Source organism: Megalops cyprinoides, chromosome 2, assembly GCF_013368585.1.
Source record: "Megalops cyprinoides isolate fMegCyp1 chromosome 2, fMegCyp1.pri, whole genome shotgun sequence".
NCBI classification, from domain to species: Eukaryota; Metazoa; Chordata; class Actinopteri; order Elopiformes; family Megalopidae; genus Megalops; species Megalops cyprinoides.
In genome coordinates, this window is record NC_050584.1 from 2,401,582 (window position 1) to 2,417,264 (window position 15,683).

At 50.7% G+C, this 15,683-nt stretch overlaps 1 protein-coding gene across 4 annotated transcripts in view; it reads right to left on the reverse strand.

Moving 5' to 3' along the window:
* fryl (furry homolog, like) overlaps positions 1-15,683 on the reverse strand; it is a 130,497-nt gene that overhangs the window by 85,102 nt on the left and 29,712 nt on the right. For 2 of the 4 annotated variants that reach the window (XM_036522866.1, XM_036522865.1), the window contains exon 1: positions 9,872-10,011. The exons of the other annotated variants lie outside the window; for them this stretch is intronic. In XM_036522866.1, the coding sequence (XP_036378759.1) occupies positions 9,872-9,977 (106 nt within the window). In that variant the 5' untranslated portion in view covers positions 9,978-10,011. Of the gene's footprint in view, positions 1-9,871; positions 10,012-15,683 lie in introns of those variants that run through there. 4 annotated transcript variants of the gene reach the window in all.

The following is a 15,683-nucleotide window of genomic DNA, read 5'->3' on the forward strand; positions in this document are numbered from 1 at the left end:
GGGTCCCAGGCAGACCCAAGGCTGCATCTCCCTCAGAGTTTTCTAGAGTGGGTCCGGGTTTCTGCAGAGACTCTTTATGGTGGTGTGGAGAACCCACAGATCTTCACAGTGACACTCTCACAGAGCATCATTACGCCCCGGCCTCTGAGCATCATGGGAGTGAAGGGGCATGGATGAGCACCACACACAGCACGAGGCTGGGACTGGCCTCTGCACTGCAGCCCGCAGAGTGTGAAGGATCTCCGCTCAGAACCCAGCCACAGTCTGCCTCCACCCTCTCTGTGGGCGGAGACACCACTGCGTCCGTAGGCCAATCCCAATGGACCACTGACAAAAATCCATTTCCTGTCAGAGTCCTGGGTGTACGGGACGACCCGCCAACAGCAATTGATTCTTGCAGTAATTATACCCCACCTCCGGATGCCAGTGACACGCTCAGCAGCCACTGTACAACATTTAGCAGCTAATGTGTACACCAAGGTGACTTACATTATTCATGACCATTAACAACCACAATATTCCCCAGGGACTACATTACCCATGAGCACCGGTACAGAACACAATCCATCACTCTTATTCAACCTGGGAAAGTGCTTTCATCATCCTGACACCACCTCCTGAATCTGCCCTTTGTCTACACTAGCACGCTCTGGGTGGATGGCGTCTGGGTTTTATGGTGGCGGAAAAGCTAGACACTACCCAGCCAGTGACTGACAAACACCCTACATCTCTCTGATATACCAGCAATCCTGCAGGTCCAGCTGGTTCCACTAGTTATTAAATTCATTTCAATAATATGGAAAATTAAAGTACGGGTTTCCCTCCCATTTCAAACACATTATTCTCTAGAGCTGCACTGGAACCCACTTCTCCATTGCAGCATTTGGTGTTACCAGGACGCCATTCTTACCAAGCATATGCACTGTCCATCAGCAAATACAACATCCATCAGCACTAATACACAAGAGGAACTGCAACACTCATTAGTACTAGGCCATAGGCATCAAAGCATGAGGTCACAGGTAGAAATCCCAGGTACATTTTATACTCATACTCGGTAGGGCTGTGCGATATGACCAAAATCTCATATCTCGATATAGATCATTTCATATCCTGATAACGATACATATCAGGATACAGCACATTTTCGGTAAATTCAATGAATAAATAGTTTATATAATATGACCACATGGAAAGGCCTATCTCTTGTTACATTTTGAATTATATACTCGACAAATAAAAGGAACTTACTCATATTTGATTATTTTTCTCCTTTTATTTAGAACCTTTGTGCAAATTTTCAATTTACGCCTCGTTTCCATATGGCTCTGTGTACGTATGCGAGTCAACCAGAAGTCCATTCACTCCTATGGGAACCTTTTTTAGGTCCAGAATTTGCCTTCGAGTGCATTTAAAAAATTGAACTTTTGCGGCGGATGTCAGAGAGACCGTATGCTCTGTGTGCCATGAAGTTAATAGCACTGGAAAAACGAATTAGCTAACGGGTTATTTACTTCAATTCAGTTGTTTGACCAGTGAGCAGAGTTCATTAAACATATTTTGAAGAAAGAAATCAGGCAACCTTTTGCATCGACATAAACACCGTGCTTTAACCAATAATCTTAAGAAATACAGATCACCTTTATCACTTTGATATGAAAACTTAATCTCCCTCCCATTCTACTGCTGTGATTTCCCTCCATTATACTGCCGCTCATTTGACATATAAATAGGGGATGCTTCACCACTGCATTCTGGTGTGATTAGCCGTTTCGCGCGTATGCTAAAACCGGTGCGAGTAAAACACTATATTGGAAAAATTCTAGCTAATTTTAGCTTTGAGGAAACAGCGATTTAACGTTAAAAATAGCAAATGCTAAATGAAAACTATGGAAAGCTTAATAACGCTAATGAAAACATAAACCATGTAATGTAACACGCACGCTACCACAGCATAAAAATAAGTTATGTGCGAAAGGGTTAAGCATGTAACAAAATATAAAATATTAATTATAAAATATTAAAAGGCAAATAGAAAACACTTTTCAACTATAGTTCTGTCATGTTCACTCTCCTCCACGTTCGTCGCTTTGGATAAAAGCGTCTGCTAAATAAATAAATACAAATGTAAATGTAAAGTTTGTTTGTGTTGCCTTCATGCAAATTTCCTGCCTGCATCCGTGCCGTGTGGAAGAACGCAAAGCGTCATCCAAATGACGAAAAATATTGCCGTAAAGTGTGTGATTTGCGACACAACGAAATAAACGATAGACGTTTTTCTATCGTCACACGATATATATCGTCATATTGCACAGCCCTAATACTAGGCACTATTTTTTCCCCTGTCCTAGAGTTATCAAGGCATGGATTAGCTTGCTATGATTTGTGGTGGAAGCAGAATTCCTCAGAGTAAGGAAGATCACTCTTGACACAAGTCCAAGGCTGCATCCGAATACTCAGTATGGACTAACATTGGTTAAGAACGTACTACCCGACCGTTACTGTAGTACGTACTATTGAGTATGCAAGCGAGTAGTAAGGACACAATTCGGACGTACTCCGCCATCTTACCTGTCCTCTGACCCGGATGTTTAAATGTTTACATGTTTTAAAAATCAGTCTGCTTTACTTAGCTGACTGTCAACCTGAGGTAAAACGAAAACCTAACGTTACATAACCAGTCAATTGATTTGTTAGCTTAACCAAGCTGTCTTCTTTCTCCTTTTCCCCGGGGAATTCCTCTTCTTCGGTTATTCAGGCTCCAGCTGACTTATGGGATAGCGTAGTGTAGTACGTTCGCATACTTCAGATGTAGTAGGTCATCCGGGTACCGTTCGACTACTATTAAATGCCTACTAGGTATTCGGACACCCTACGGATTGTGACGTACTGCTTTTTGCGTACTATATAGTATGGAAGTATGAGTATTCGGCTGCAGCCCTAGACTCACTCTGGGCTAGACAAAATGTTGAGCCAAGCTGGGATGAATGGCCTGCTTGTCAAATTTACTGTGTTGTCCTGTTCTTATATTACCACGGTCTGCCAACTCCACCAACTACCCATAAGGCACAGGGCTAACTTCAAGGTGCTACTCTTAGCCTGAAGGACTACAAACACCACCAGCAGCAGGGGGCTGAATGAGTCAGTCACTCGTGCTGCTGACGGTGTGGGCACACACACGCACGCACACACAAGTTCGCAGGCACACAGAGGCAGGCTGGTGTGTCTACACAGTTTATCTGCAAAGCTTTCAGGTTGTCAATCACTGTTCCCAGCCATCACACAGCACATGAATGTCCCCCCAGGGACAGGCTCTCCAAGGTACAGTACAGTACAGTACAGTACTCCAAAAAGGCGGGTTACCTCCCAGCAGCTGTGCTCCACATCTGACGGACATATGCACAGTCAGAACAGGTGTGTGAGGTACACCGTGCACGCGTGCATGTGTGTTTAATGGCACATGTTTGGTGCAACCAAATTTAAATCACTCCAGCTGTGATCATAACTGTTTCAACACTACCTGTGCTGTCTGCACCATTGAGCTCCTGTTGGGTACCCCTCTGTCAAAGCTGGAGGGAAGACTCACCGCATCTCAATCATTCCTCTACCATCAGTCTTCCTGAACTGTGTACTGTTGCTGTGGTGCCTGTGCATGTGGTGTGAACCTGCTGGCTCTGACAGGCTGCAGGCCATGTGCATAAGACCAATGAGCATCAGCCACAGGCCCACATCACCCCAGCTGCCACGCCCACCATCACCCTTGCCGATGCCACGCCCACCACAGCTGGAATCTGACTGCGACTGCTCGAGTTATTATCTGTGTGGCATGCTTTCACCAGCAGGGGGCTGCAAGGAGCCTCACATCTCCCAGTGCAATCCAAGAGAAACACAGCGCAGGCTGCCGGAGACTACAGAGTGCTGGGGTCTATTTGACTACCAAATACAGGGAGCCTAGTCATAGCAGCCTGGAGTGTTAAACTGCACTACAGAGGGGACTCTTCTGCCCTGTGCAAGCTAAGGGCCAGCACAGCACTGTAGTGTGTGTGTGTGTGTGTGTGTGTGTGTGTGTGTGTGTGTGTGTGAGTGTGTGCGAGTGTGAGGGAGAGAGTGAGTGAGTGTGTTTAAGAGGCCAGACAGACAGCATCTCCACCCCTTGAGTGAACTCCTCAGGCCTGCTGTTGCACCCCAATCGACCCCTCGCCTCCCCTGTCCTTTGCACCCAGCCATCTTCCAAGGGCTGCTGTTCTGTGCTGGTAGGCGATCTTCTTCTTCCTTTGGCATTTAACGGCAGACTAGAACACTCGTAGGCGCATATGCTGCCCCTGTCAGGTCCTGAAGAATTGCATCCCCGGTACAGTACTGTAGAAAAACGAGTACCGCTACGTTTTCAGATTTTTGGCACCAACTTGGTACCAAAGCATCGGTTCTCGTGACATCCCTAACTGTGACACAGGGCCTTCCACTCAGCCCCTTCACTGACTGTTCCCTGAGTGTGAGGAATCAGGGTTATTAAACGATGACTGAGGGCTCGTGTATTGACACGTTAGCAGAGTAACCGTAGACACCCTTTAAGCAAAGCTTGCTGGCTGGGAAGGGGAGGCCAGCACATGCCACTCCACAGTGACAGGCCTGTTTGCCTGAGTGACACACCAGCCAGCACCACCTGAAAAGCAAACGGCGGCAGCACCAGACCAACAGGCTCGGGCTGATGGGAATTATGGGGAAAAGGGCGTGTATGTGCTGGGGAGGAGTTTACAGAGCCAGTTACGTGATGTGATGTACGGCTGTGTGTGTGTGTGTGTGTGTGTGTGTGTGTGTGTGTGTGTGTGAGAGACAGAGACAGAGACAGAGACAGAGACAGAGAGAGAGAGAGAGAGAGAGAGAGAGAGAGAGAGAGAGAGTGTGTTAATTCTAGAGCCTGTTCACACGCTGTTCACATGCTTCCAGTAACAGCTGCTCTCATTTACCTGCCCATGAGTTCTGCCCATGAGTTTTGCCCACACTCACACACACTCATGTTATACAAGCACACTCACACAGACTACTACACACATTTGCATTAAATGCTTTGGCTTAAAGTTCACATGTAGATGTAAATAGAGCCCAGAATACAAGGAGTATCAAAGCACCCCACCTTACCATACACCATCATCATTGTAACACAGCACTCCACCTTACCATACAACAGGGGTCAGCAACCTTCTTGATATGAAGTACCAGTTTCAAATGTTCTTGTTAATTAGTGTGCCATTTCAACATTAAACATAACATTAGGCCTGCACGATGAGGAAAAATCTGCGATGTGCAATAACATTGTTCAATACTGCGATGACGGTATATTGAACAATATTGAACAAATATTGAAGTATGCATATTAGCTATACGTTTCCTATGTCTTTCTGCTTTAATAGGTACACTGCTAACACAGACCCTAAACATTGAATAGCTTATACCCACTGAATAAAGAAATGAAATAAATTATTTTGAACATGCTTTTATTGAACAAATTGCACATGAATGCCCAACCAATTAAACAGAACATTAAAACAACAAAATCCGCTAACCCGGGCTGCTAGGTTTGGCATATATATTTTGCCGAAGTGGTAGTGATTTCGCACTGACTTGTGTGACTGAAATAGCAATAGTTTGGTTTCCTTACTGAGATCGGGTCAAATTAAACAAAGTAAAACATGCATTTTAGCCATCAATTTCAACACTCGTTCCTGCGCAGAAATACCCACGGTTTGTTTCCACGGTTAGCAGTTTATTGTAAGTAAACACATGGCAGAGTGTTGTTTTAGTGCTTTTTCCACAGCGAAACTTGTTGGGAATCAGTTTTGAGAGCATGTAACAGGATTTCAGTTTTTTATGCGAGGCCACTTGAAATCAGACTGGCAACCCTGTCAAAAAGGCCGATTATCGCAGTTTATTGCAACGACACGCTTCTTTAGTGCATTTTATTTTCTATTCAACCAGCGCTCGCTACGCCCCTGCCCCTTTCCGCTCATTGGTGGAACGTCAGTTTTAAGGGGCGCGTCATCTTATCCGGAAGAACCTGGCGGCGGGAGCTAACTGAAGCTTAATAATGCTACTGAAAACCTAATGAAAACATGTAACATAACACGCGCGCTACATAACATAAAAATAAGTTACGTGCGAAACGGTTTAAAAAATTAATTAAAAATCTTCTCCCGCGCTTATTGCCAGTGTGCCAATGATTACGCTGCCTAAGGTTGCCGACCCCTGCCATACACCATCACTGTAACACAGCACTCTGCCTGGGAATACTCCATCATCACTGTAACACAGCACCCTGCCTGGCAATACTCCATCATCACTGTAACACAGCAGCCTGCCTGGCAATACTCCATCATCACTGTAACACAGCACCCTGCCTGGCAATACTCCATCATCACTGTAACACAGCAGCCTGCCTGGCAATACTCCATCATCACTGTAACACAGCAGCCTGCCTGGCAATACTCCATCATCACTGTAACACAGCACTCTGCCTGGGAATATACCATCACCACTGTAACACAGCAGCCTGCCTGGCAATACTCCATCATCACTGTAACACAGCACTCTGCCTGGCAATACTCCATCATCACTGTAACACAGCACCCTGCCTGGGAATATACCATCACCACTGTAACACAGCACCCTGCCTGGCAATACTCCATCACCACTGTAACACAGCACCCTGTCTGGCAATACTCCATCACCACTGTAACACAGCACCCTGCCTGGCAATACTCCATCACCACTGTAACACAGCACCCTGTCTGGCAATACTCCATCACCACTGTAACACAGCACCCTGCCTGGCAATACTCCATCACCACTGTAACACAGCACTCTGCCTGGGAATATACCATCACCACTGTAACACAGCACTCTGCCTGCGAATATACCATCACCACTGTAACACAGCAGCCTGCCTGGCAATACTCCATCATCACTGTAACACAGCACCCTGCCTGGCAATACTCCATCATCACTGTAACACAGCACTCTGCCTGGGAATATACCATCATCACTGTAACACAGCAGCCTGCCTGGCAATACTCCATCATCACTGTAACACAGCACCCTGCCTGGGAATATACCATAATCACTGTAACACAGCAGCCTGCCTGGCAATACTCCATCACCACTGTAACACAGCACTCTGCCTGGGAATATACCATCACCACTGTAACACAGCACCCTGTCTGGCAATACTCCATCACCACTGTAACACAGCACCCTGTCTGGCAATACTCCATCACCACTGTAACACAGCACTCTGCCTGGGAATATACCATCACCACTGTAACACAGCACCCTGCCTGGCAATACTCCATCACCACTGTAACACAGCACTCTGCCTGGGAATATACCATCATCACTGTAACACAGCACTCTGCCCTGATGTACACCATCATCAGCATTTGATCTCACTGCAGTCTGAATACTGTAGCAGCGATGACCTCAGTACTTTAATCTGAATCTCTTATCACTAAGTCTTTGCATCTGGGCATGCCTCTCCCTGTCAAAACCACACAGTCGAACTACTGATAAAAGGTGACAGGGCTTCTAACACAGGGATTCCCGTTCTTAAGAGACAGAGCCCAGCGCCAGACTGCCAGGGAAGAGCACGGAGCGGGACCAGGAGAGTTCAGCTGCCACATGTAGTGACAGCTCTCTGGGGTCAGGAGTCAGGAGTCAAACTGTCAGCTGTGGGCACTGTGCTGGGGTAGGGATGTACGCAGCCTGGACACAACCCCGTCAGTACGAGAAAGAGAAAGATTTCCCATTTACTGTTTCACTGTTTCAGTAAAAGAGTGCCAATAAAGCAGAGTTTGAATGCTGGATCTCGAGAGAGGGGCAGGGCGCTGTGCAGCTGCAATCCCTGCTTGTCCTGTCACAACCTGTCAGCTGCAGGTATTTCACTGCAGGCCAAGCACTGCGCGTCTCCAGTGCCCCACACACACACACACACACACACACACACACACACACACACACACACACACACACACACACACACACCAACAGCTGCTACAGTAACAGCACACTGCGCATCAGTCCACTCCTCAGTATAAATGCACTCCACAGTACAGACCTCTGCATTAACCCTGCATCAGCCCTCCACAGTCCAAATGTATGACCAGTGCTGCAGTTTGGGTGACTTTTGTTGTGAAAATGACCCTGGAGGTACAGCCAGCTCAGCACTCTGCACTGCAGCACAAAGCTGACACAGTCACCGCTCCATGCCAGCAGCAACCAGCAGGGACCTGCTGCACGCCGGCGGCGCGACCGCAAACGGGAAGCCGGCGGCGCGACCGCAAACGGGAAGCCGGCGGCGCGACCGCAAACGGGAAGCCGGCAGCGCGACCGCAAACGGGAAGCGAGCGGCACAACCGCAAACGGGAAGCGAGCGGCACAACCGCAAACGGGAAGCCGGCGGCGCGACCGCAAACGGGAAGCCGGCGGCGCGGCCGCAAACGGGAAGCGAGCGGCGACCGCAAACGGGAAGCGAGCGGCGCGGCCGCAAACGGGAAGCCGGCGGCGCGGCCGCAAACGGGAAGCCGGCGGCGCGGCCGCAAACGGGAAGAGAGCGGCGCGACCGCAAACGGGAAGAGAGCGGCGCGACCGCAAACGGGAAGCCGGCGGCGCGACCGCAAACGGGAAGCCGGCGGCGCGACCGCAAACGGGAAGCCGGCGGCGCGACCGCAAACGGGAAGCCGGCGGCGCGACCGCAAACGGGAAGCCGGCGGCGCGACCGCAAACGGGAAGCCGGCAGCGCGACCGCAAACGGGAAGCGAGCGGCACAACCGCAAACGGGAAGCGAGCGGCGACCGCAAACGGGAAGCGAGCGGCGCGGCCGCAAACGGGAAGCCGGCGGCGCGGCCGCAAACGGGAAGCCGGCGGCGCGGCCGCAAACGGGAAGCCGGCGGCGCGGCCGCAAACGGGAAGAGAGCGGCGCGACCGCAAACGGGAAGAGAGCGGCGCGACCGCAAACGGGAAGCCGGCGGCGCGACCGCAAACGGGAAGCCGGCGGCGCGACCGCAAACGGGAAGCCGGCGGCGCGACCGCAAACGGGAAGCGAGCGGCGCGACCGCAAACGGGAAGCGAGCGGCGCGACCGCAAACGGGAAGCCGGCGGCGTGAACACACTCAGGTTTTCAGCAGACTAGGTCACCTCTCTCTTCTTCACACAGCTCTCCACCAGAGCCCTCCTCAGGCACACCATCATCCCATAACACTGCACCCCTGCAGCCGTTTCAGCCAACAGCGTTTCGCCACCTGAAGCCCAGGCATCTCACCACAGTGCCCCCAGATCCAACCCTGATCTCAGCTGTGTTTCTGACCCCTCCAGCCGCTGTCTACAGTCATATTAACATCTGCCCACAGAACAGCCTGGAACACACACTAGCATGTACAGCAACTACGTACCAACGCAGGCATAGTAAGCAGAACTGACTTTAAAAATGCTGCTACTGACACACACACACATTACGTGCATTTGGCAGACACTCCTATCCAGGGTGACTTCCAGCACAACACAACAGGAAGTGTATCCATTCAAGTTCAATGAGCAACAGTGTCAGACCAGAGTAACAAAACTCTCAGACCAGCGAGTGTGAGCTTAACTTGTGGTAGTGCTTGAATGTTGTTAACTTGTGCAACCTGACTAGACAACGGAAGCAAAGTACGCTACCATACATCAGTCACTACAACACAGGATCCAAAACACATCGCAATACTACACACATGAGCATGCACAGCTTACACACACACTCACAGACACACGCACGGTGTGCTGAGGAGGAGCCACAGGTACGCTGTGCTCCGCTGCGGGGGGCTGAGGAGCGCGACAGTGCTACCTTTCAGCCGGCCGCCGTGCAGCCGCGCGGGGCGGGAGCCTCTGGCCAGGCCCTCGGGGGCCTCGTCGATGGTCGGCCCCATGGAGAGCAGATTCAGCCTCTTCATCCGGAGCAGGCGCGGCCCGATCTCCCGGGGCAACACCCCAGACTCCGGCGACGCCTCAGCGGGCGGCGCAGCCGGGACCAGGCTCTTCAGGAAGTCCATGTGGAGCGTCAGCGAGCGTAGCGTCTCAGGCCCACCGCAGCACTACCATCTCGCCGCCTGCTCGCCGAGTGCCACAGCCGCCTCACGCGAGCCTCCCTCAGCAACGTCGCCCTGAGGATGGGCGGTGCCTTCAACAGTGGGGAACTACACCTGGCTGCACACCTGGGCAAGCAGCAAAATCAGAAACGGAGCTCTCCGAAACCCGCAATTGAGAGGAGGAAGAGAAGGAGGTGAAGGAGAAGCTGCCGAGCGGCCGAGATGAGTGAAAAAACAGGAAAGACGGCTGTGTGCGTTGCTGAGAGCCAGAGAGAGGAGGGGGAGGGCGTGGCCGACTCAGAACTGCTGCACACACTGATAGAGCTTATCATGGAGAGAAAAGCCCTGCCTTACTACTGTTACTCCCACTGACAGACACACACACTCACAGTATACACACACTCACGAACAGAGTTTCACTTCCACTTTCCCCTGCTGAGAGCGGGAGGCAGAGGGAGTGAGGGGTGTAGTGTCTGTGGCAGCCCTGTCACCAGGGTGCGAGAGGGAGGAGTGGATGTAGGGCCTCGTGGGTGTCAGGGCATGCGTGTAGTCGCTGCAGCACAGATATTCAGCGGCTGAGATCCGAGGGGAGCCACAGGGCACAGAGTAACCGTGTATCAATCTGTATAACAATCTGCATCACCTGAACGGCTCGTGTCATTCACTGCGGCTGCATCAGCCTATCCACACCGTGTATAGATCAGTGGAACGGAGACGAACACAGCCAGACTTGCCTTGCTTAACTCAGTGCCAGAGGGAATCACACACACACACATACACACACACACGCGCGCGCGCGCGCAGACCGTAAAACATCCATCAGTCGCAAAAAACGCCACTCATATATTCAATGTTGATATCACAGAAACAGCACTATGCTGCTTCCATGTGGTGGGTAGAAACACATGGCTACAAAGATAAAGAGTGAAAACATATGCTATGTGCTTTTCAAAGCTAATAGGTAAGTTAACAACATATAGATACAAGTGATATTTTTCTGCCCCGGAAGCATTTCACTGAACTTTAGAGGTGTGCTCCCGCATCAGGTACGACTAAAGGGAAAAAAAAACAGGAAGAAACCTAATGCCACATACCAATAGCTGTTATTGCGCTAAAAATAGCTATTCAATATATCGCAACGGCTATATCGGCTATAACGCACAGCCTTGATTAATCGTATCAAGTTCTCCTCCAGCAAGCAGGGGAGAGGGGCTTTAAACCGTTATGCAATGCCTGCGCTGCCCGCACCCCATGCCCCTGCGTGCCGGGCATAAACAGCAGCTTCGCAGGTCAGCGCACGCTGACAGCGCTGACACACCAACACTTACATAAAGCCACGCTCAAAGCGCCACTGTTCCACATGGCCCACTTACTTTGTTTTGTAAATCTGACACGGAGGTTTACAAAGCCAGGCCAACACCGCCCCCTGGAGCCTGCAGGGGGCACTGCAAGCAGAGAAGAGACTGAGAGCATGATATGTGAGTGAGTGAGTGAGTGAGTGAATATGTGTGTGTGTGTGTGTGTGTGAGAGTGTGTGTGTGTGAGAGAGTGTGTGTGTGTGTGTGTGAGAGAGTGTGTGACGTCATTAATGGGCAAAGCAGGTCCTGGTAGGGGCGGAAGGCTCTCGCTGCCTGGCCTCCATTCTCTGGGAAAAGTCTTAGCTAATCAGCCTCCATCCCCATTCCGGAGCCACCGACGTGCTACAGAGAGAAAAATGCCACAGACGGGCGCGAGAGCTCCTCTCCTGCAAGGATCCGAGGATGCTCTGCCCGACAGCGCTGCAAACCGCTGGCCTCTAGGACAATCGCAGTGACACTCACTGACACCATTCAGAGAGACCATTTAACACCTCCTCCATCTCTCACAGCAAGCCAGCTCCACCCTGGAGCTGCTACGGTAAAAAGGTTGCACATTTGAGAAGTAGAACTGCACTGCTGCTGTACTCTCGAGAAAGACCATTCAAATTCCATAAGTCAAATTCAAACACGCTTACACACTAACTACTTTAAATGCATTTTGTAATATCGCCAAGGCATGTTACATAACATGTTGTGAAAATAAAGAAATAATAAGTAACAGCTATAAGAGCTTTTAAATAACAGCTTTTAACACATATAAAGATTGAGCACTGCACTTCTAAACTGAGACAGTTAAACCCATTAATGCTATAATCTGTAAATGTAAAGTAGATAAATATAAAGGTTGGTGTAATCCCTTCCGTTTCCTCACTTACGTAGTTACTCACTGTCCCTCAGGCAATGGGAAGTTAAAATGAACTGCTCCACTACTGGGGCTGCTAGCCCTTCCCCCAGCAGGATTTAATCGGATTTTCACTGCCAGGACACCGAAATGTTCGCTAATTTGACCAAAGTTATTTAAATACAGATTTTGTTTTTTTTTTTTTTTTTAAACATTTTTCACACAGCGTGAGGAAATGCATCTGTTTGGTCCCTGACCTACCACACGCAGGGACAGCAGGTCACAGCGAGTCTTGGAAAGGCGGCCCTGGATGACGCCGACATGTTAACGATTTATAGCGGCTGAGCTTTCCCAGGCCATGAGGAGGGCCCAAGCTGCCCTCTAGGGGCCAATCCTGGGAACACAGCAGGAGCTTGTCAAGCTGCATGGAGAGAAGGCTAGTGCTACAAACCCCACCCACTGTCACCTGTCAGTTTCATTTCTGTTCACTACTAATTCAGCAGACAGATGCAGAGCGTCCTGGAGGGCCATGATGGGGACATGCGTTAAATGCAAAGGAGAGGGCAGGTTCAGCAGCCAGCGACACCATACCCAAGCAGCAAGCCGTGTGTGGGATATGGCCATTATCTGCAAATGATACATAGTTACACAATGTCAGTGTGTGCAACTCAAGTATGACAAAGAAATCCGCTTTCGCAAAACCCTGTCCGCAGAGGCATCTGAAGAGTCCTGCTACGGTGAGCCAATTGGTGCTCTGTGAAGTTCTGCAATGAAACGAGCCGTTTCAGAGGAGCTAGACTATGAGAAAACTCTGGTGCAGTCGTGTGGTTTTCTGCACTTCCTGTGTGAAGACGGCTCAGGTGAGGCTGATCTCATACCGAGCCAAGCATCACGGATGTAACATACACTTCTCTGCACAGAAATGTGTGTCAGTCTCCTCGCAGGCCTCCCAGCCTGCACCACCCAGCCTCTGCAGCTCATCCAGAATGCAGCTGCCTGACTGATCTTCAACCTCCCCAAATTCTCCCATGTCACTCCCCTGCTTAAATCCCTCCACTGGCTTCCTGTCGCTGCCAGGATCAGATTCAAGACCCTGACCCTCGCCTTCTCTGCAATCAGCAGGACAGCCCCTGCCTACCTCCAAGAACTCATCCAGCCCTACACACCAGCCCGACCCCTGCGCTCAGCAGCAACTGGACGCCTCGCTCCCTGCATGGTCAAGGCAGGAGGTGCTCGTTCTGCCAGACATCGGCGTTTCACCTACATCGCTCCCCAGTGGTGGAACGAACTCCCTGTCCTGCTACGGACAGCTCCTTCACCCCATTCCTTCAGACGGGGCCTGAAGACGCACCTCTTCAGACTCTACCTGGACTGACCCAGCACACAATTGCTGCCCCCCCCCAATCAGTGCTGTCGTAAATTGCTGTGCTTTTTAAATTGTTTCTTGTTGCCGCCTTTACCCTGACGCTCATTGCTCTCAGCTGAGAACTGTCTCATTGTGGAACTGTACACATCCTGTCCCCGTACTGTCCCCCCTCCCTGCTATACTTGCTGTATGCACTTTTGTAAGTCGCTTTGGGTAAAAGCGTCTGCTAAATAAATAAACGTAAATGTAAACGTCTGAGAAGGGCGATTATCAATTAATCTTTGAAATATGTTCACAGTAATGAGCGCCTTTTCCTCCCTTTGGATAGGATGTCACAGATAATTCAGCCGATCATGACAGAAAAACAAAAAACAAAACACACAAGGCCTTTCACACACATTTGAGTGTTCTTGTGTGCGCTGTGCCGGGAGGCAGGGAGCGGGGCAGCCAGCGCTTCCACCTTCCGCTGAGCAGCACAGGTCTTTGGGGCAAAGGGTGCAGCCATTTATCTGGGTTGACTTTGGTGGAATCTGGCCAGCTCTGCCAAACCAAAGCCAGGATCTGCGTCCTCCCGGCGCACAGGCTCAGCCGCAGCGCGCTCACAGAAGTCTGGCTTTTTCTGCTGGGAAGGAAATTCAGATTTATCGCCGAGGTGAAGGCAAACGACTCGGCCCGACCTTTGACCTACCCGGTCTGACGCTCTGATGATATGACAGAGGGATTGGGGGCGAGGTTTGCGGAGTCCGCGCGTGGGCTGCAGTTTGTAAACGTGCCCCTCAGCCTTCAGCGGTGACACGTTAACAGATAAAAGCTCTCTCCACTTCCCTATGACCCCCCCTCATCATGAGAGATGGCACCGCTCTGAGCAGGAGGCCACGCCCGCGCTCATCTCCACAGTGACCGTACCTGCATGCGCGCCGGGAGCAACACTTAGAAGCACTCATTCTGAAGCGGCTGCCGTTTTTCCCAGAATGCCTCAGGCTCTGCGGTGGAAGCACCTGGCTGAGACAGAGGCCGGCCGTGTAGCATCTGCTACAGTTCAATCTCAGCAGGCCTCTTACAGTCAGTCATTCCGGCACTTACAGACAGCCAATCAACATTCAGGCCCTGGTGCTGACGGCTTGAGCAGCCACACAGGGAGTTACCGCCGTGTCTCACAGCCCGGTCACTGGCCACACTCAGGGCCATCCCCTCAGGGCTTCAGGTTGTGAGCTACAGAGTTGCTGAGAGACTGATCACCCAAATCCATCCAACACAGAGAGAGAGACATAAAGAGGGAGAGAAAGAGAGAAGGGGTAGAGAGAGAGAGAGGCTGAGAGAGGGAGAGTGGAGAGGGAGAAACAGAGAGAAACTGAAATGTATATAGTAATCATAACTAATTGATCAAATTATAGTTTACTGTTAGATGTACCATGTAGGGTTGATTACTGCTTTATATATCAATTTAACCTGTATGTACATGCGTTTTCTTTTTATTCACAAGGTTGTTTGATTAATTAATGCAATTGTTCGTCTTGCTGCTTTGGCAAAGCAGCGATTGTCTGCCCTGCTAGTAACACACCTTTAAATTGAAAGTGAGAGAGAGAGGAGGCAGAGAAAGGGAAAGGGGGGGGAGAGAGAGAGAGACAGACAGAGACAGACAGACAGACAGGGAGTAACAGAGAGGAAGTAACAGAGAGAGAGACCCCAGTGAGAGGCTGAGAGCAGAGCTGTCACACAGTGACGGGCGAGCGGGCCCTGATCTCTATCAGCGCAGGAATGTGCCAGAGGAAGCGCAGGGAACAATGGCGTTTCTGCACAGCCGCCGCCGCTCTCCCCACGCGCTGAGAAAACAGGAAGCGGGCCGCCCCTCCCCCCTCCCCGGTGCTCTGCCGAGCAGGACCGGCCGTCTCTCCCCCGCCGCGCCGCGCCGCGCCAGGCCGCTCGGGTCGGCTTACTCCGTCTCGGAGTGAGCAGGGACGACGGGCGGAGATGAACTTCCTGCCGGTCTGCGAATTCGCCGCAGC